The sequence below is a fragment of the Xiphophorus hellerii genome, chromosome 19 (assembly GCF_003331165.1).
Source record: "Xiphophorus hellerii strain 12219 chromosome 19, Xiphophorus_hellerii-4.1, whole genome shotgun sequence".
Classification (NCBI taxonomy): Eukaryota; Metazoa; Chordata; class Actinopteri; order Cyprinodontiformes; family Poeciliidae; genus Xiphophorus; species Xiphophorus hellerii.
Genome location: NC_045690.1, coordinates 27,539,046 through 27,559,800, shown reverse-complemented (window position 1 = coordinate 27,559,800; position 20,755 = coordinate 27,539,046). Strand labels below are relative to the sequence as shown.

The 20,755-nt window shown below is 39.7% G+C and overlaps 1 protein-coding gene across 3 annotated transcripts in view; it reads left to right on the top strand.

The window, feature by feature from the left end:
* Positions 1 to 20,755, top strand: part of akap6 (A kinase (PRKA) anchor protein 6) — a 179,291-nt gene that overhangs the window by 65,844 nt on the left and 92,692 nt on the right. For all 3 annotated transcript variants that reach the window (XM_032548280.1, XM_032548279.1, XM_032548278.1), the window contains exons 12-13: positions 1,513 to 1,609; positions 4,763 to 4,947. In XM_032548280.1, the coding sequence (XP_032404171.1) occupies positions 1,513 to 1,609; positions 4,763 to 4,947 (282 nt within the window). The remainder of the gene's footprint in view (positions 1 to 1,512; positions 1,610 to 4,762; positions 4,948 to 20,755) is intronic.

The following is a 20,755-nucleotide window of genomic DNA, read 5'->3' as shown; positions in this document are numbered from 1 at the left end:
TGACACAAAACCACCTTAGCGCACGTATACACACACCCTAGAGTAGTGTGTTGAGAGTGAAGTGTGTGTATTGTGTGAGCATGCATGGATCTAAATATCAGTGTGCAGCATTTCCCACTGCAGCACAGCAGGTTGTCAGAGGTGGTTAAGTCTTGCGGCTTGAGCTCCTCCAGAGAGACTCATGCACATACACCCCAACCCACGCACACACACACACACACACACACACACACACACACAAATAAGATCAGAAAGAGCTCTAATGGTGTTCAGAGACCAGACTGGAGGGTTTTACCAACACTGCCTCAGGCTACTTTGTGTCTGTCCACCTATCTATCCATTTAACCATTTATAATCAGTTCATCTAGCATCATATCTACTCTCATTTTTTTATTCATCTTCCCCTTTACTTTGTATTTTTCCTGCTGAATATATCGGAGTTCTCTTTTTCATTATATTAAAGTAGGACTACTGTTTTCATGTTATCACCCTTTCCAGATTTCTAGGTTCAGATGTATAAATTGTACAAAAACAGACAAAATGTATTACACAATTATATGTGATGAGAATTTGCACTCCTCCTGCTTAACTGCAGATGTTTTAGGAAATCTGAGATGTTTTTTTTTTTTTATTACTGTTGTTCAAAGCTTACAATCAATGTGGGTGCTGAATGCAACTGCAGTCAAAATCAGATGAATTCACCAATTTAAGCAATGAGAGCTTAAATAGTATAGCTGCATTCAAACCTCCAGGTTCTCTCTCTTTTTTCGTACTTTTTGAACCAATCAGCATCCTCTCCTCTCCTCTCCTCTCAGAACGTCAGTGCTCATAAGGTAATCATCTCAAACTCTAAACCACCAAGATAACTGCAGCTACCTAAAATAGCAGCAGAAATTTGGCTCATGCACGTTTCCATAATGTTACACCAATTTAGATTTCTAAAAAAAATTACACATAAGCAGAACTTTGTGAATTTTATCAATTCAATTTATTTATATAGTGCCTATTCACAGCAAATGTCATCTCAACTGTACAAAAAAAATATTTCAATTTAATCATAAATACATTCCAACTGATCCTAGTTATCAATAGTACATTACGCTGAATTAATTATTCAATTATTACCTGTATAAGGCATGTGCTGTAAAAGGAGAGTCACCAAATTGGAAGAAAAAGATGAAAAGTCAAATCACATTCATGACGTTTTTGGGCCAGAAACACTATAAGGATGACCAATCAAACTGAGAACCTAAGCTCCATTAGGAGGATTGCAATGAGCCATGCTGTGTGTCCAGAGAGCTGATAAGGTTTTTTCCGTGAGATTCTGGTTAAGAAAACTAGCTTACTTTACTAGATTTTAAACATGCGCTTTGACATTTTCTAGAATTATCTGATGGACAAAAGGAACCTTCAAGTTAGCTACTTTAAGATAGACTGGTTAAGTTTCCAAACCCATGAATTGTTCTGACTGTTTACGGTGTTGAATTACGGTGAACTTTGTTTCTCTTTTAGACCTTCAAGCTGAATGTGGACAGTCAACATGCGCTGAAGGAGAGCATATTGGCAGAAGGAAAATCACTACTCAGCATCATCACCTCCCACCAGCTGGGTATGTTCTTACTTCACACCTTAATATTAATGTTATTATTTTTACCTGGATTAAGCCAGTGACCTTCAGGACGTAAACCTTATTAATGTGGCGATAGATAAGGATGAAGATAAGAAAGGAGATTGGGGCTGAGGGATTGGAGATGTGGAACCAAACAACAAAAAACAGAGACAAAACTGAGAGAAAAGTGTTTATGGCAATTGATACTGTGTTCAGTTTCAATATTATAGCTGCAATTAAATTCAGAAGTACTGTAATTATCCCAAAGAGAAATAATATGTCATACATTCAAGTATCTTCCATCCACAACAACCTCAAGAGTTGTTGTGGATGGTGATGCTGTGGGCAGGAAGGGGTCTGGTAGCAGTTAGTCTCACAAAGACTAAAGAATCTCTGATAGATCACTGCTGCTGTAAAACAGTCTCATGACTGGCATGATGTCTCCTTCCTCAACGAACTTAACAACTTCTATGCTCGTTTTGAGAGAGGGAATACCACAACTGCAACCAAACCAGCTACCACCCCAGGCCAACAGCCACTGACTTTCCTCCCCACTGACGTAGGAGCAGCTCTGAGCAGGATTAAATCCCACAAGGCTGCGGGTCCTGATGGCATACCTGGACGTGTCCTCAGAACGTGCTCTGGGGAGCTGGCAGGAGTGCTGACGGACATCTTCAACCTGTCCCTGGCCCGCGCTGTGGTACCGACCTGCTTCAAGTCTACCTCCATCGTCCCAATCCCCAAGAATCCCAACCCAACCAGACTCAATGACTACCGCCCGGTAGCCCTTACCCCCATCATTACCAAGTGCTTGGAGCGGCTGGTCCTAGCACACCTCAGATCCTGTCTCCCCCCCACACTAGACCCCCACCAATTTGCATACAGGCAGAACAGGAGCACAGAGGACACAGTCTCTATAGCGCTGCACTCTGTCCTCTCTCACCTGGACAGTAAGAACACTTACGCCAGACTGCTGTTCTTAGATTTTAGTTCAGCATTCAACACTGTCATCCCATCACAACTCATTACCAAACTCACAGACCTCGGCATCAGTCCACTCATGTGTAACTGGTTGCTCGACTTCCTGACCAGTCGACCTCAACATGTCCGGCTGGACAACCACTTCTCATCCACCATCATCATAAACACCGGAGTGCCACAAGGCTGTGTGATGAGTCCCTTCCTCTACTCCCTCTTCACCTACGACTGCAGACCTGTCCATGGTTCTAACGCCATCATCAAGTTCGCAGACGACACCACGGTGATCGGCCTCATCAGAGATAATGACGAGGCCGCTTACAGGGAGGAGGTAGACCGTCTGGCTGAGTGGTGCGACAAAAACAACCTGCAGCTGAACACCGAGAAGACCAAGGAGCTTATCGTGGACTTCAGGAGGAACGCTGACCCACATCCACCCATCCACATTAAGGGGACAGTGGTGGAGCGTGTGGACACCTTTAAGTTCCTGGGAGTCCACATCTCCGAGGACCTGACCTGGACGACCAGCTGCTCCAAACTCATTAAGAAGGCGCATCAGCGCCTCTTCTTCATGAGGACCCTGAGGAAGTACCACCTGTCCTCAGAGATCCTCACGAACTTCTACCGCTGCACCATTGAGAGCATCCTCACCAACTGTATTACAGCTTGGTACGGGAACTGCTCTGTCTCCGACCGGCAGGCGCTGCAGAGGGTGGTGAAAACTGCCCAGTATATCGCCGGGGCACCGCTCCCTGCCATCAAGGACATCTACAGGAAGCGGTGTTTGAAAAGGGCAGGGAAAATCACAAAGGACTCCACTCACCCAGCACACATACTCTTTTCCCTCCTGCGTTACAGAAGCCTTACAGAAGCCTACGGACCAGAACCACCAGGCACCGGAACAGCTTCTTTCCCACAGCTGTCATGCTTTTGAACGCCTCCCGACATAAAACATAAACTATAAGGGCTGTACTCCCCTATCCTCTCATACAACAATAACACATGGACTATCCTCACACACACACACACATCACGGACTGTTTTCTTCACACACACATACAACCTGTAAATTTTATCTGCCATTATTTATCTATAATCCATTCCCTAACATTCTTGTATATTCTGTATAATCTGTATAATCTGTGCATATAGCTCCCATATTTATATTTATACACAATATCTATATCTCTTGCTATAACCCCTTATAGTCCATACATACATAGTCTTGTACATCTGTAAATAAATATTTATATCTCGTAGAGCACTTCTGGATAGATGCAAACTACATTTCGTTGCTTGTACTTGTGACAGTGCAATGACAATAAAGTTGAATTCTATTCTATTCTATTCTATATGCTAGCAGCTCTACTTTCAGGCAGTAGAGATGATATTCCACAGTAACATGACCTGGATGACACCACACTCTGCTAATCTACCTCCTTTGCTTTTGCTGCTCCTCTCTAAATCTCTGGGTAGAAGCCAAGCAGAGAGACGATGGAGTTGGGATATGATTCTTATTTATTATGATCAATAAAAGAGAGGGTTTGAACTCCCTGCTTCTCTCTATCTGTTGGTCCTGCTCTTCATCCATGAAGTTCTGGGATTTGGGCTCATAGTTCAGGTATTATTTGATCTATTGAGATGAAACTAATCAGCTGGTTCTGGTGGTAAAACAACAACAATAAAAAACAACAAAAACATTCTTGTTGAAACAGTTATAGTTGGATAAAAACAACTATCTGACAGCATAAGACCAAAAGTCCATCCAACTGCACAGCATCCCAATCCACAGGGAATAATTATTCCAAAAAACACTTAACTTAAGTAAGAACTAACGTAGCAGACCTGCCTTCTCCAGTGACTGCTAAACTGTATAAACTTTGAGATGGCCGGGTCACCAAAATGTATTTACTTCAAAAATAGACAAAGCACTGAACCTTCTGGGTGATACAACCAATAAACACAGTTCAAAAGATAAAACTATTAAATAAGATTCACTTATCAGCAAACTTTTTACCAAACTCCCAACAGTGCAGTTTTAATCCCCATGTTTTGTTTTGTCAAAATGGTTTGGTTGAAAGAATTTTCTAGCTTACCAAAGCAATAGGTAGGTAAGTTATTTATATGATAAATGTCTGACTCGTCCCCTGGTTCCTCCTGTTCTTATCCCTCCAGCTCTGAAGGACATCCTCCATATGGTTGGAAGCCAGTGGGATCAGCTCCAGTGGCAGATCCGACGCCAACATGGCTGGATGCTTCGCGCCCTTCGTTGCATCCAGACCCGCCTCCTCTACACCAGCCATTCACAGCAGCCCTGTGCATCCAATGGGCAGTTTCCATGCCTTGCAGAAGACCTCAAGGTAAGCAACTAGTGTGCTCCATCTTCTCTGTGGCGATTAATGTTTGTTATTCTCATGTGCGTTTTGTTTGTTTTTCATTTTGTAAATTCTTCTGTTTCCCCTCTGGTTGATCCTCCCTGCATCCCTCTTTATCTGCTTGCACATGCAGCTCACAGTAACAGCAACTCATCACCTATGGAACACTTGTGTGTATGTTTATTTGCTGTAAGTGTCAGTTACCTTCCTGGCTTATATGTAATTTTGCTGTTGCAATTTTCCTTACATAATTGATAAATTGAGATAATCTGCATTTTGCAGTGAATGTTTCTGTTAGACTGGTCAGGATTTCTCTACAAAAAGTCTTTTATAACATCAGAGTCCTGCATGGTAATGTCTTCTAGAACTCATCAGAAGTGTGTGTTGGAACCGGTGATAATGTATTACTTGTTGTTCCTTTTTGTTTTCTCATATAGGTTTTAGTTATGCTTTACCTAATGTTCATTCATTTGCAGTTTGAATGCAAATGAATAAAATACAGGTTGGTATTTATCTACCTTCAAATTATTACTTTTTTGGCTACTTGCTATCTTTCCTCTTCCCCATCACGTTCCTTTTCTTCTTGGAGACCTGATTGTTTTCAGTTTAGTTTTAGAAGCTCTAATTATTTCTTTGTTTGTGTATCCATTAGTTATCAGCATATAATTTATTCAGAATTGTTTTTTTTTTTTATCTGTGAATCTCTTTTTGCACCTAAAGCTTTGATTCACAAAAAACCAAAACTTCAGTCTGAGGTGCCAGTCTGCTGATTTATTGTTGTTGGCTGATTGCACAGCAAAGATGCAAACAAACTCAGATAAAACCAAGCATTTCACTTAGTGCACATGACATTTTAAATAACACACTTCATGCAGTTTATGGCCTATAACGGTGCCCAAAGTGGGTCCTCGAGGGCCGGCATCCTGCATGTTTTAGTTTTGTCCTTGGTTTAACGCACCTGCATCAAATGATGGCTCATTAGAAGGCCTAAGGAGAACATTGACCTGCTGAAAAGGTTGTTACTACCACCAGGGAGAGAACTAAAACATGCAGGATGCCGGCCCTCGAGGATCGACTTTGGGCACCACTGGCCTATAAGAACTAAAGGTTAAAGGTAACTATAATGTGACTCTCAATCCGGTAGAAACACACTGGCTTTGTCTTGTCCAAAGACACTTGTGGTTGTTGTAGTCAGCGATACAAAAAAAGAAAAAAAAGATATAACATGTCTGAAAAGTCACTAAGGTACGTAGAAGAGCCACAAAATCAAACACAAAAATAATCATTTTGTTCATGTGTAATCAAATCTTGTTAATATAGATGTGTGCCTTGTTTTCACTTTAGGTTTGAACATTGTCTGACCTCTGAGGTCGCTGTGACGTTGTCTTCAGGTTTTTAAGTTCCTCGACAGCAGACCTTTTTTCTGTTCAATGTTCATTCAGATTCTCTGAATGAACATTGCCACTCTATTTTACACAATATCTGCTGTGTTAAAAAGAGGTTATTGCCTGTGCCTGTGTGTAGGTACATGATAGTATCTGCTGTTTAAAGCGTTTTTGCAGAAAAATTTAACATTTGTGGAAGAAATCTAATTTACAGGAGCATATTCTATTCTTAAAGGATCTTCTAGCCTCTTTTAACAATGCAGTTAAAGAAGCAAGGGCAATATATTTTTCTTATTTGATTGCTAGGAGCAAAAGCAACTCTAAATAGTTTTTTATGCTATCAGGGTCATTACTACCTTATCACAAAGGATTTTGCATGTTCTGGAGTGAGAAAAGTATGTTTTTGCTCAATTTTTGTCCATGACCTGGAGCTTGGCGGGGAAAAACATCCTGTAAAGGAATCCAGAGCTCCTAAGCTGCAGGAACTGCAGGCTGGGAAGGTGTGGATTTCTTTACTACGATAAATGAGACAGCCTTTTTCCTTTCAAGTTCACTCTTTATTTTGGTAGGGGTGTATTCTTGCAATGGTTGGATGTGGAGCCTCTAGGTTACAGCTACGCAGATCTGATGAGCCCTGTCCATATATCAGTGCTTCTCAATTCCAGTCCTCAGGCCCCCCTGCTCTGCATGTTTTAGATGTACCTCTATTCCAGAGCAGCTGATTCAAATGATTGCATGACCATCAAGTGCTGCAGAAACCTGTTGATCACCCATAGATTCAATCCAGGTGTGTAGCAGAAGGGAAACACCTAAAACATGCAGGGCAGGGGGGCCTGAGGACCGGAATTTAGAAACGCTGCCATATCTGACAGTGTGGGGAATGACTCTGGTTCAAAAATCTTCATCAAACATTCTGTGATATAAACAGGGGGTCAAGGACCCTCCCCCTTCTCCAGTAAGTCAGTATAAATGTTATCATGTCTGGACTTTTTTCCCAGGTCATTTTAAACTTTATCATCTTGTTTACCTTTATTAGCATGTTACAGGTGGCTTCGAGCTCCAACACTCTGTTTTGGGCGTTGTTCATTGATGTCTCAATTAAAGCCCAATCCATTGAGGATTGAGCAGACAGCTTTGAAATGAACTGTTCCTCCAGGCCTTGCAGCATCACCTCCATGTTGGCACCCATCAGCGGAGGCCCAGAGTTGCTAGCAGTGTCTAGTGTTTGGCTAGCCTCTATCATTTGGGGGTTTTCCTCCTCACCAGGTTCTTGTTCTTAAAATGTTTGGGTGTGCTTTTTTGTTGTCTTACCCATTTTGGCACATGGGTAAGATGTTCAGGACTTGCAGAATATTTTTCATCCGCTTTTAGAAGGATTTCACAGAACTCTTCCAGTGTGATGCCTACTACGCCATTAGCCAAACAGGAGTCACAAAATCTTTGTATCTGCTGCCCTTCTCTTTGTCTTTCCTTCGTTCATTTTTTCCTTCCTCTTCTGTATTCATCACTTTCTCATCCCTTTCTGCTTTAACTTTGCAGTCTGCTCATCTGAAGAGATCAAGACGATTCCTATAAATGTCAGGAAATATCAGAGCTAGGGTGGTGGGATTTAGGGACAAGGAGAAGATACACTCATGCCAGCAACTACTGTATATCAGTTCAACATTACAACAAGCACTACAGATTGAGACATATGTCCACACGTCTTAGTGGACAGTAGTAGTACTGTGGTGAGGGAGCTCAGCACCATGTCTCTGTCTGTTGTTGTGTGGAGTGCATCTTGTTGCGTGCTGACGATGGAAGAAAAGGTGGAGTGCTTTGGAGGTGTGAACACTAAAAAGGAGATGAGAAAGAGAGAGAGAGGTTTTTAATACCAGTGTGAAAGCAGTGTAATATTTAACAGCTTAAGGAGATTTGTCTGTCACATTACAAGTTTTCAGAATGAGTCTGAAAATATGCACACACAATCACACACATACAAACAGCCAATCCCAGTTTCTTGGATACTCAAATGTGGATTTGTGTTTTCAATGACAGCAGGTAAATCTGAATCTCTTAACTGTTTCAGAACCCAAATGTCATCATGTTTTGACATTCAAAGCTCTTTAAACACATTTAACAAAAACACTGTATGTCTACGCATGTAAGGGACGGTCTAGTATGCCCCAATACTAAAAATCCAAGCTATGTAGTTCTTTGCAATACAGCTAAGAAAAATGTAACCAGTGATAGTTTGGTCTGGTGTTTGAATTAGTACTTGGAGCCCAGTTCCACCCCAGTCTCTGAAACAAGAGACCTGTGGTTCCATTGGGTTGTCCAGGCGGGCTGGTTTGAAGTCGTCCATTGATTGGTTTATATGCCGTGGAGGAGGGTACAGAGATGAGTCATCTTCCAGATCTCAGTCAGAGGTTGCACTTGAATTGTTTTTGTCATTTTTACTGATGGCATGACAAAAATCTTGTAATATATTTTTACCCACCAATTTTTTAAAATAACAATGACATAATCAAATGCATTTAATTTTCATTTAGTTTAATATTCAAAAAGATGAATGGAAAATCCACATTGTGCCATCAATCAGATATACATGTAACTTTTTTACTATAACAAAAACTACTGACTTTGGCCCAAGTAACTACATGTAAACAATCAAATTAAGTGATTGTACTTAAATTATGAACATGGATGTGAACTGTACACCCACTTGTATTTAATCAAAAGTATCAGAATTTTCATATTGGTCTGGAGGCTGGCAAACAAATTGCAATCACCACTTAGCCAAAATTTTGAAATCATGGAACATTTCTCCATTCAAAGTGTTCAGAAGTCATCAAGACTCTGAACGAGGAGCATTGGGAGGAAATCTAGCAGAATGTGCTCCTTCTGCACTAGACCCGTTCAACTGTGTCCTGTCCATAACTGTACAACGTGCTGTCAGCTCTGAGACATCAAACTGTGTTGTTCATTGTCCAGGTCAGAGTAGATACTCTGATAAGAACTTTTCATTGATCTATTTTAGTAACCTGCACAATGTACTTTGAGCTTAAGGTTAAAAACATGTCTGTATCTGTATGAAGTAGTCAGGTGTAAATTGTAATCCATCAAAATGACGGAATTTACTGTAACCATTAAAACACAAACAAGCAGAAAAAAAAACAGTCCAAGATCCAATCTATATAATTGCTCAAATGGGCAATTTATTTATTGATAGTTAAAAGATGAAGCTGAGGTAAATATTTTTCCAGACCAAATGGTCTCAGCAGCTTCAACAGGCATTTGATTCACAACCACATTCCATGCAGCACTCGATGCAAAAAACCAGCCAGGGCCGGAATACAACAGAGCTCTGGTGACCGCAGCTGCACAGGTGTTCTAACTATCTGTGCTACCCATGAATTCGTCCTACCTCGTGGTATTGCACACATCAATGCTACATCACATACTACTTACTCAGCAGATTCTTATCAATACATCCTACCTGTGGAAAAAGGCTGAAAGATGTAGACTGTTTATTTACAAAAAAAGTTGATTTGGGGGCTAGTTGCTCTTTAAAGAAATACACATTTTATGTTGCAACATTGTGGATGAAATTACTTTAACTTATTAATATTACATGCATTATACCAGTACAGTGTATGTTGGGTGGTGGTGGCTTTAGTTGGTGCCTTAAAGGGCGAGTTGGAAGGAAGGTGATGGTTCAGGATTAGACCAGCCCCCATGTCCACAGGCAGATTCCTTTGAACACAGGGGACACAAATCGTGTTAAAGAGCTTAACCAAACCTCCCCCCACCTCTTGCCACTACACACACTGTCACACATGCACATTTTGACTTAACGCACACACATCGACGACTACACAAGAAATGTGTGTCATGTCTCCTGACAAATACAGCAATGGTAAAGCAGTACCATTGCTTTATCCTTTTAAAAATACATTTTTTTTATGAGCTTTTCATATTTTGGTACATATTTTTTTAATAAATGCCATCTGTCTTTCCATCCATCTATCCTTCCATCCCTCCCTTATCTGGGGTTGGTGGCGGGGTTAGCAGACACCTGGTCCAGCTCCTCCAGGGGAATCCCACGGTTTTCCTAGGCCAGCTGAGAAGCATCAATCCTCCAGGGTGTTCTGGGTCTTCCTCTGGGTCAGACATGACAAATGATGTCAGACATGGTGAAATTTGTGTTGTGTGTGTGTTTTTATTGTCAGGATCTGTGTTTTTCCGTGTTTAGTTAGAGTTTTTTGTGTCCTTGAGTCTCTTCGTTGTCCTGTCCTCCCCTTGATTGTTCCCAGGTGTGTCTCGTTCTGTGATTACCCTCCCGTGTATTTAACTCCACCTGTGTTCCTTGTTCCTCGTCGGGTCCTCGTCAATGTTTCGTCAACGTCACGTCAATGTCCAGTCTAGTCGTCCTCAGTGTTTCCTTGTGCCTGCTGTTCGTTGTTGGACTTATTTATCATTAAAAACATCATATTCATCATACCTGGGTCCGCTGCATCTGCCTCACCACCAACACCACCGCACTTCATGACATTTATACCTTTGAAGTTATGTTTAGTACATATAAAGCTGAGGTAATTTAAACACTAAAACACAAAGTAAAACTTAGACACTAGAAGTCTAGAATTGAAAGCAAACTGAGACAGTGATGCAACGACACTAGATGAGGATTTCTCAAAACACAGCTTAAGACTGAGCCTCAAAGAAAATAGTGGCTTGCTAAAGTATTCATGCCCTCTGAATTTTTCCATATTTTGTCACAGCCACAAACATGAATATATTTAGTAAGAAATTAATGTTAAAGACCAACACAAAGTGATATACAGTTGTGAATAAGAAAGAAAATTATATGATTCAACACATTTTTGCAAATAAATGGAAATGTGGTGTGCAAAAATATTCAGCCTCCCTGAGTCGCTACTTTATGGAACCACGTTTTGCTGTAATTCCAGCTGCTAGTCTTTAGGGTTTGTCTCTACCAGCTTTACGAATCTAGTGACTGAACATTTTGCCCATTCGTCTTTGTAAAACAGCTCAAGTTCAGTCAAAATAGATACAGAGTGTTTGTGAACAGCAGTTTTTAGATATTGCCACAGATTCTATATTGGCTTTAGGTCTGGACTTTGACTGGGTCATTCTGGCACATGAACATGTTTTGTTTTTGACCATTCCATTGTAGCCCTGGCTTTATGTTAGAAGGTGAACCTCTGATTGTACTCGCATCATTCAGTTCTGTGAACAACCACAGACACACAAAAAAAATGTATTCAAGCAAAAAAGCATGAAGACCTGTTATCAGCATAGCTGAAGTTCAACACAAAATGGTTTATAAAGCAGAAGAGCCTTTCTGTATGTTTGTCCTAAGCATGATTTACTGGAACTGTAGTAAAGTATTTTATTATGGAGTCATACCAAAACTATAGGCAAACATGTTAATATTAGACTAATAAGATGTCCCAGTCAAAAACAAAAGCAAAATTAGCTAATCATGTACTGTCAGCTATATGTTAAGAAACAAAAACTTTTTTTAGCTGTTTGTCAGCATACTATCGCTTTTTTTTTCCAATTTAACTTTTGTTTAACCTGCATAACAAAGTTAACCTTCAGAGACTTGGATGGGGCTAAAGTACATGCAGCTTGTGGAGTGAGTCAGTTGATGCACAATCACAATGTGACAACAGAGCTGATAATACTGAAGAAACACATTGTTATTTTACTGCATGTATATGACAAATAATGAATATTACCAGGGTCCAAAAAGTCCTGATTATGATATCCACCATATGCTACGGCTATGAAAGTTGTTTTTTATTTTAGAGACATATTTAGTATTTGGTCATTTATGGCCTTACATAACGCTCTGCTGGTCATAGTTTGGGTTTATGGACGGGGTACTGCACAGCGGCAGAGAAGGGTTCACATTTGTCTGTTAAACAAAAGTGTGTGGGGGTGTGTGTGTGCGTGTGTGTGTGTTGTGTTTGAAGAATTATCAGGTAAAAAGAGATAAGCGACCTTCTGTGGATACCTCTTTGGACATTCTGAACTGAATTTAAAAAACTTCATGCATGTGTGTGAAGGTGTATGTAGGGGTGGGTGTGTGAGTGTTTGTACACCTTATGATTGTGACTGTTGGCTCTTCCATGTGGGGGTGAGTATGTGTGTGTGTTTGTCTTATCAGTGTAGCTGGTGGAGACAGCTTGTTGGCCCCAGGCCTCCATTTCACCCTACAGACCCCACAGAGAATGACGGAGAGAGGGAGGGAAAGAGGGAGTTGAGGAGTGCAGATACTTGGAGAGGGAGAGAACATGGGAGGGGTGAAGGTTGTATGACTACAAAAACTCCTAATGGAAGGACTCACCAGTCCACCCTAGTAAAATGCAGATATTTTGGAAGGTGGCAAACATGTTCTGTTTCTTCAACTGTTCCTCAATATTCTGCTGGCTCAGGAGAATTAATTAGACATGTTTCAATTTTTCCTCTTGTTGCAATTAATCTACCAAACTCACATAAATTAACTTTTTATAATCCTGATAGATGATTATGATCATGAACCTGTAACATCAGAGTGGAGACTCTTCCTTAACCTAAAAATGAGCAGGTCATACTTTGAACTGAGAGAATGGTGGCACCAGAAAGACAAAAGGAAAGACGGGCAGGTAAAAGCTGAAGTAATTGTGATCCAGCTAACCAGAAGCATGGTGAATGAAGCATTCTGAACATGCAGAGTGATATCCCAACCTACCCCATCCCTCTGAGTGATTTAAATATTGACCCCAGGTTATTACAAGCTTTTTAAATCAAATTACCTAGTGTTGGCCTCCTGCCTGATACCTGATAGTGCCAATCAGACAGCTCATCCTGCTCCTGGAGCTCCACCACAGCACTTTACATAAATTGAGATTACAGTTGGGAAGTTTGGGGAGTTAGTTTAACCACTCAGAGACACTTTAGTAGCATAGTTTGTGTTGATGTGATCTGTAAAACTGCATTTCCAAGTTATTGGAAAGTGATAAAGTTTCAGATTTGCAACTGGAGGGATTTTGTGTCAAACAGCAGCAGCAACAGCACTGCAGGTTATCTATTTCAACTAAATCAAACAACAAAAGATAGAGGTCTAAAAGATAAAACAGTGACTTCTGTTTTCTGTAGCTCTCTAAAACAAATTCACATGATTTAGTTACTGTCTCCCTAAAAGGCCACAGTGTACTGACTGAACCACTGTACCAAAGGAGAAAAATGTGTATAATGTTTCTAATATTTTACAAAGCAAGCCTATCTCTAGACTTTGGTAGCAACCTAATCGAACTGGAGTGAACTGGATACGTTTGGGACTCAATCGCTCAATTATTGTGGAAGTGGATCATTAATGTCCTTCTGATTGAAGCTCTCTGAGTTGCTTCAGGTTCTTCTGTTCTGGCTTTAATCCACTCATGCCTTAAAATGAGTTAAAGCTGACACACAGTTTCAAAAACGTTTTAGTCAAATGTTTTTTTGTTTTTTTTTCGGCAGTAAAGGTTAATATAGTTCATGACCACCTCTAGAGCAGCTAGTGAAAGCTTTTGAAATGACTCTAATTTAATGCTTCTTCAAACACATCCGATCACTGAATCATTCTTTTTTAAATGTTAAAAATGTGAAAAGTGCCTTGAACACCCCGTCTCACCCCCCTCCCACCTGCAACATCTATAGAAACTACATGAAATATGCAAATAATTAACGCTGATGCCAATAAGAAATAATTAACGCTGTCTGCTCTCTCTGGCAGCATGCCAAAGCACTCCAAAATGTAATTTTTAAAGTGAGTTTAAAAAAATCCCACCCTGCTCTTTCTGTTGTTGCCACCGGCATTCTGACGTTTCTCCTGCACTCTGAAAGACAGAATAAATTGATGGTGCTGGCACATGCCTTTTTCCTATTTCAATTTTCTATTTCCATATTTCTCAAGTATTAATTCCTGGAATGGTAAAAGTGGATTTTAATTAATTATTAAAAAAAAGAAAAATATAGTACATAAGTGCGAATCAAAAAAAATTAGAAGACAATCCACTGACATACTTCACCCTTTGACATGTTCAGTTAAAATATCCTAGATAAAGATATTCTGTAAAGTAAGTTTCTAGTCAAGTAGCAAGTATATTTAATAAATCATAGCTTAAAGCTAATTTATTTCATCATCTCAATTTACTAAGTGAAACACATTAATCCCACACACCTTTTTATAAGATATTTTTTGTCAGTCATTCCCAATGATTGGCTTAGATCAGGGCATGCTCTAAAATATAAATGTTCTTCTGGAGGAAGTCCTTTCTGTCAGATGCATTCTTCTGTGAAAGATCCAGTAATCACTACAAAGCAAAGACACTGTTTTTATTCATTTAACCACAATGTTTGTCTCTGACAAGACTTGAGGCAGGCATCTTCCAAAAGATATTAAAACTTGAAAAAAGTCTCAATTTTGAAAAAAATAAATAAATTAAATACTAAGTCAAAATGAACAAACAATTCTTAAAGTGCATCTTCCACTTTAAACACATGTTGAAGCTTTTGAACCATAATAGGTCTGAAATTAACATTTTTGGTGCAAAAATGGTCCATATTTCAAAATGAAAGGTACGGTACAGTGCAAAAGTATTTGCTCAACCATCCAAATTATGGGAGTCAGGTGTTACAATCACTTCTCTGGCCATAGGTGTATAAAATGAAGCACCTAGGCATGCAGACTGTTTTTACAAACAGAATGGTTCGCTCTCAGGAGTTCAGTGAATTCCAGTGTGGAACTGTGATAGGATGCCACCTGTGCAACAAATTCAGTGGTGAAATTTCCTCACTCCTAAATATTCCACAGTCAACTGTCAGCTGAATTCTAAGAAAATGGAAGTGTTTGGGAACGACAGCAATTCAGCCACCAAGTGGTAGGCCATGTAAACCGACGGAGCGGGGTCAGCAGATGCTGAAGCACATGGTGTGAAGAGGTCACCAACTTTCTGCAGAGTCAGTCACTACTGACCTTCAAATTTCATGTGGCCTTCAGATTAGCCCAAGAACAGTGGGCAGAGAACTTCATGGAATTTGCTTCCTTGGTAACCAGCTGCATCCAAGACAAACATCACCAAGTGCAATGCAAAGCATCAGATGCAGTGGTGTAAAGCCATCGCCACTGGACTCTAGAGCAGTGGAGGAGCTTTCTCTGGAGTGATGAATCGCGCTTCTCCATCTGGCAATCTGATGGACGAGTCTGGGTTTGGTGGTTGCCAGGAGAACGGTACTTCTCTGATTGTATTGTGCCAAGTGTAAAGTTTGGTGGAGGAGGGATCATGGTGTGTGGTTGTTTTTCAGGAGCTGAGCTGGCCCCTTAGTTCCAGTGAAAGGAACTCTAAATGCTTCAGCATACCAAGACATTTGGACAATTCCATGTTCCCATCTTTGTGGGAACAGTTTGGAGCTGGACCCTTCCTCTTCCAACATTACTGTGCACCAGAGCACAAAGCAAAGTCTGTAAAGACATGGATGGAGAGTCTGGTGTGGATGAACTTGACTGATCTGGAGCCTGAGAGCCAAGCCTTCACTAAATTGATAACATATTTAAGATTGAAGGTACATAGGTGAGCCAGAAGCATTGACAACATAGTAAACAGAGATCATTTAAAGAGCAGATATTGGAATGTTGGAATGGAAAGCAACATGCTCACAGACCGGGAAATGCTAACTGCAGTGGTAACTGCTAAGAAAATTTTGGAAATGTATCTTTGCACAGATTTTTAGATCTTTTTATGGGTATATATCTACCAAGATAAAATTGATAAATAATGATACACACAATTAGGCTCAAAACTATTCATACCTCTGGGAAATTTAATAACTCTCTCCACAAACCGTCTTCCATGTCAAAGCTGGGACTTGCTTTGTTTTGTCTTTGCTTCCCATCAGCGTCGTTCTTCCACTCGCTGCCTCTGCTGTGTTGTGGTAGTACTGCATTGGATTTCAACCTGATCTTTTGCATCTTTTGTCCTGGATCCCATCTTGTAATCATTTGGGTCGCTTTAAGCCTCCTCACAGAAGTGCCCACTGCAGAGTTAACATACTGTTGGTGGCGAAATCTTCAAATCAATCAATCAATCAAATTTTATTTGTATAGCACATTTCAGCAGCAAGGCATTTCAAAGTGCTTTACATCATTACAAACACAGAAACACAATGCAATATAGAATCAGCAATCAAAACACAGCATTAAGTCAAGTTCCATCAATAAATTTGTAGTTGATTACATTTCAAATACAATTCTAAACAGGTGGGTTTTTAGTTGAGATTTAAAAGAAGTCAGTGTTTCAGCTGTTTTACAGTTTTCTGGAAGTTTGTTCCAAATTTGTGGTGCATAGATGCTGAAAGCTGCTTCTCCTCGTTTGGTTCTGGTTCTGGGGATGCAGAGCAGACCAGAACCGGAAGACCTGAGAGGTCTGGAAGGTTGATACAACAACAGCAGGTCTTTAATGTATTGTGGTGCTAAGCCGTTCAGTGATTTGTAAACTAACAACAGTATTTTAAAGTCTATTCTTTGAGCTACAGGGAGCCAGTGGAGCTACTTTAAAACTGGTGTTATGTGCTCTATCTTCCTGGTTTTAGTGAGAACGCGAGCAGCAGCATTCTGGATCAGCTGCAGCTGTTTGATTGATTTGTTGGACAGACCTGTGAAGACGCTGTTGCAATAATCAATGCGACTGATGATAAACGCATGGATGAGTTTCTCTAGATCTGGCTGAAACATTAGTCCTTTAATCCTGGAAATGTTCTTCAGGTGATAGAAGGCCGACTTTGTGACTGTCTTTATGTGGCTCTTGCCTTCCAGGCTGTAATAATATTTAGTAGCCAAGAAATGGAGCATAGGGTACAACATAAAATGCTTTTATTTAGTACTAAGAGAAATCTGGATTAAATAAAGTTAGATATAAGAGCACAATGTTAATTTATATTTTTTTCTGACAGTTTTATAATTGCCAATGTACAGTTCTTAGAAAAAGTAAGCATGCATGTTTGAAATTTCTGGTTTAAAATGTAAGACTATAACCACTGTATTTAAAATAAGATAAATTTGGCTTTCAAGGAAATTGGTGATTGGTCACTGTTTTAACAAGATCAAAGTTATATTGCTTTTAAAGCCAACCGTCTACCTTACATATCCACAATTAGCATCAATATATCTTCTGTATTTCATTTACGGCATATATATATATATATATATATATATATATATATATATATATATATATATATATAGTCATTGCAGATGTTAATCCCGTATCTTATGAGCAAATCAGACATTTTGAAAGAGCCTTGTCTCGTTCTGCTCTGGGTATTTTTCAGCTGATTGAAAGGATGTTCTGAAACAGTGGACACTATTTATTTTTCATTAGGGAACGTTGACGAAGGAATTTTGCTCTAATGAGAAACCAGTAAATGTTTGAACAGACACACAAAGCACAAAGACATTTCATCAACTTGAACATACACATAATTTGAAATGAATGACTATGCCTGGATATGAAAAATAGACACAAACAAAAATACTCATTAACAAATGGACTCTCTCTCTTTCTAACACACACTCACACTCTCCTCCCAAACCCAACACACATGCAAACACTTGCTCTCCTCCCTGGTGACTTAATTACATTCTCTTTCTAGCTCTGCTCTTTAAGTCACACAATCAAAACCACATTTTGATATCATTTCACTCATTTGTATTCATACATCAAGGCATGCACACTTTCTATGCAAACTCACTGACATGCCTTCTCTCTGTTTCTGATCAAAGTATTTCCATCTTTTTCTTAAATAAAAGAGAACAAAAAACACTAAAGGCTGTAATTACTCTCTAGAATGTCTGATGTGTGTTTTATAGCATTAAATGCAGTTGTAAAACTCTATTTACTCATGTTTTGCTGTTTATTGCCACCCCATATCTGAAAAAAGCAAAACGTTTGTTGTCTTATATTTTCCTGTTAGGTGGTAAGTGGAATATTTATCTGTTATATTATGGATAGGTGACTGGTGATAAATTAGGTGAAAAAAGTAATGTTCTGACATTTAGAGGTGAATACAGAAAAAGGCAGGATTAGAATCAAGTTAATGCATCCCATAAGGTATAACAGACCAATATGAAGTCAGAAAAAGGCTATTCTGTAACAATGAAAAAGTAAGGGACAAAAAAGAAGGTTTTGAAGAAAAGATTTGACAAGAACAAAAGGCAACACGGAGGAAGAAGGGTTTACTGAAAGAGGAAAAGAAGCAATGCTGAGATGTGAAAAAGGGGGAGTGAAGGATGTGTGAGGAGGCTGGGGGATGAAGGGATGCAGAGATGGATCAGACAGAGGTGTGGAGGCTGTTTTTGTCTCTCTACCTGTGAGGCACAGTAAATCAGCAGCAGATAAGGTAATTCAGTGAGTTGTACATCATCAGGCTGCAGACAGTTTTATGGCCAGCAGATTGGCTGTAAGGGGTGCTGATTACAATGAGAGAAAGAGCAAGAAACACGAGGAAGAACAGGGGAGAAAGCTGTTTGGAAGTAAAACTCTATCTATTAGGATGAGGCATGATAGCAAATTCTAGATACAACGCAATTGACATGAAGTTTGTATGTGCAATGTAAACTAGGTAAAGAAAAATAGAATCTTAGAGGTGTCATGTCATGTAATTTCAAACAAATCACCTTATCTTTTGCATCATGTGAAAAAATGATGAACATTGTTTTTTGGGTCACTTACCTTTGGAAGACATAGCGCCAAAACACAACATGGAAGAATACAAGCATTCAGCAGTAGAGGCCTCCTGAATGCTATGGTGAATGTCGTACTGGGAAACTTTGATTTCTATCATTCATCTACATGATTGATTCATTCAAGGTTTGACCAAGTACATGCCTACATGAAAACCTTTTCTGGCTCTCGTCAGGGTTTTTTTCTTTAAAGAAATGTGAATAGTTAGTAGTTAATAAATTCATGGCATGTACATGTATTATTAACAAAGCTATTTTCTTTTATCTTGACTGGATAAAAGAAAATAACTAAAAGTAGTATCATATTGTATTTTGTTTTGATATTTGCTTCATAAACTTAGCTGTCCACTTTGAACATTAAAAAATTTAAACACTACACTTTCAACTCCTCCTTGCACAGCATCCAACAGATAGACTGGTCCCTTCTTACTGACAGGAAATACCAATAGCCAGTGAACATCATTGTAAAAACGTTTTATTAAGTCAACAAAATCATTTGCAAAGCTGATAAAATTTTTACAGGCTGTTTACAACTAAACCGGCTTTGATTTTAAAAACTGGCATTTTAAATCATGTCTGCACAGTTTGCTAGGGGAACAGCTGGCATAAAATCACACAGTAAACCAACAACAGATAACGGGAGTTGAGTTTAGTCAAGGACTCCAATACTGATCATTTATCAATGACTGGATCAGGACCGTGAGCTGATGCTTGGGCTCAGATTGGGACATTCTGACTCTCCACACCAAATGATTGCAAATGCCACCGATGGATAATTATTATTTAATTACAGTCATTGGTACAAATCCAGTTGCTGAAAGGGAGGTCAAGAAGGACAAAAAATATGGCTGCAGAGAAATACCTGCAAGCTCGGTTCCTATTTGAGGAGTGAAACCAGAGGGTGTTTATTTAGTATTTATTCTGCACTTCATCATCTCCCGTCGACTAATCCACTGGCTGCTGTACGCACCACTGACCACGCTGTATCGCTAACCTCTGCCTGGATCACAGTTAAATACGTGTGCGTGTGTGTGTGTGTGTGTGTGTGTTTGAAAGAGCGGGGGAGAAAAAGAGAGAGAGGATGATGTCTATCCCACCATCTGAAACCTTGTTAAATATTCATTGACAATTATTTCGCTTTGACCGAGGAGTTGGATGGTGCTGCTGCATAGAGAGAAAAGCTGAGAGGAAGTGTGTGTTTGAGACAGAGAGAAAGACATGGTGAGTGATAGCAGGGAGACGAAAGTGAAGAATAATGTATGACAGTTTAGGAAAAATTATGATAAATCACTTGTTTGTAAAATCAATATATAACTTGCAGCCAAACCAAAAACATGTTTTTTTTTTTTGTGAGACAGTGCTTTCTATCTCCCACACACACCCCCACCCACCCCTACACACACACACACACACACACACACACCCACACACCCCAACACGCAGCCACACACAAGGTCTAATCATAATAAGATGAGCTTGTTAAATATTAAATATCAAATAATGCCCTTGGTTGACTTTGCTGCTCCCTGAAAGACTGGCTGTTAGTAAAGGAGACAGAAGTAAAACACTCAGCCAGTCCAGGTGCAGCCATCTTTGTCTGCTCTTTCTGATACACTCATCTATGAACCTAGTCTCAATG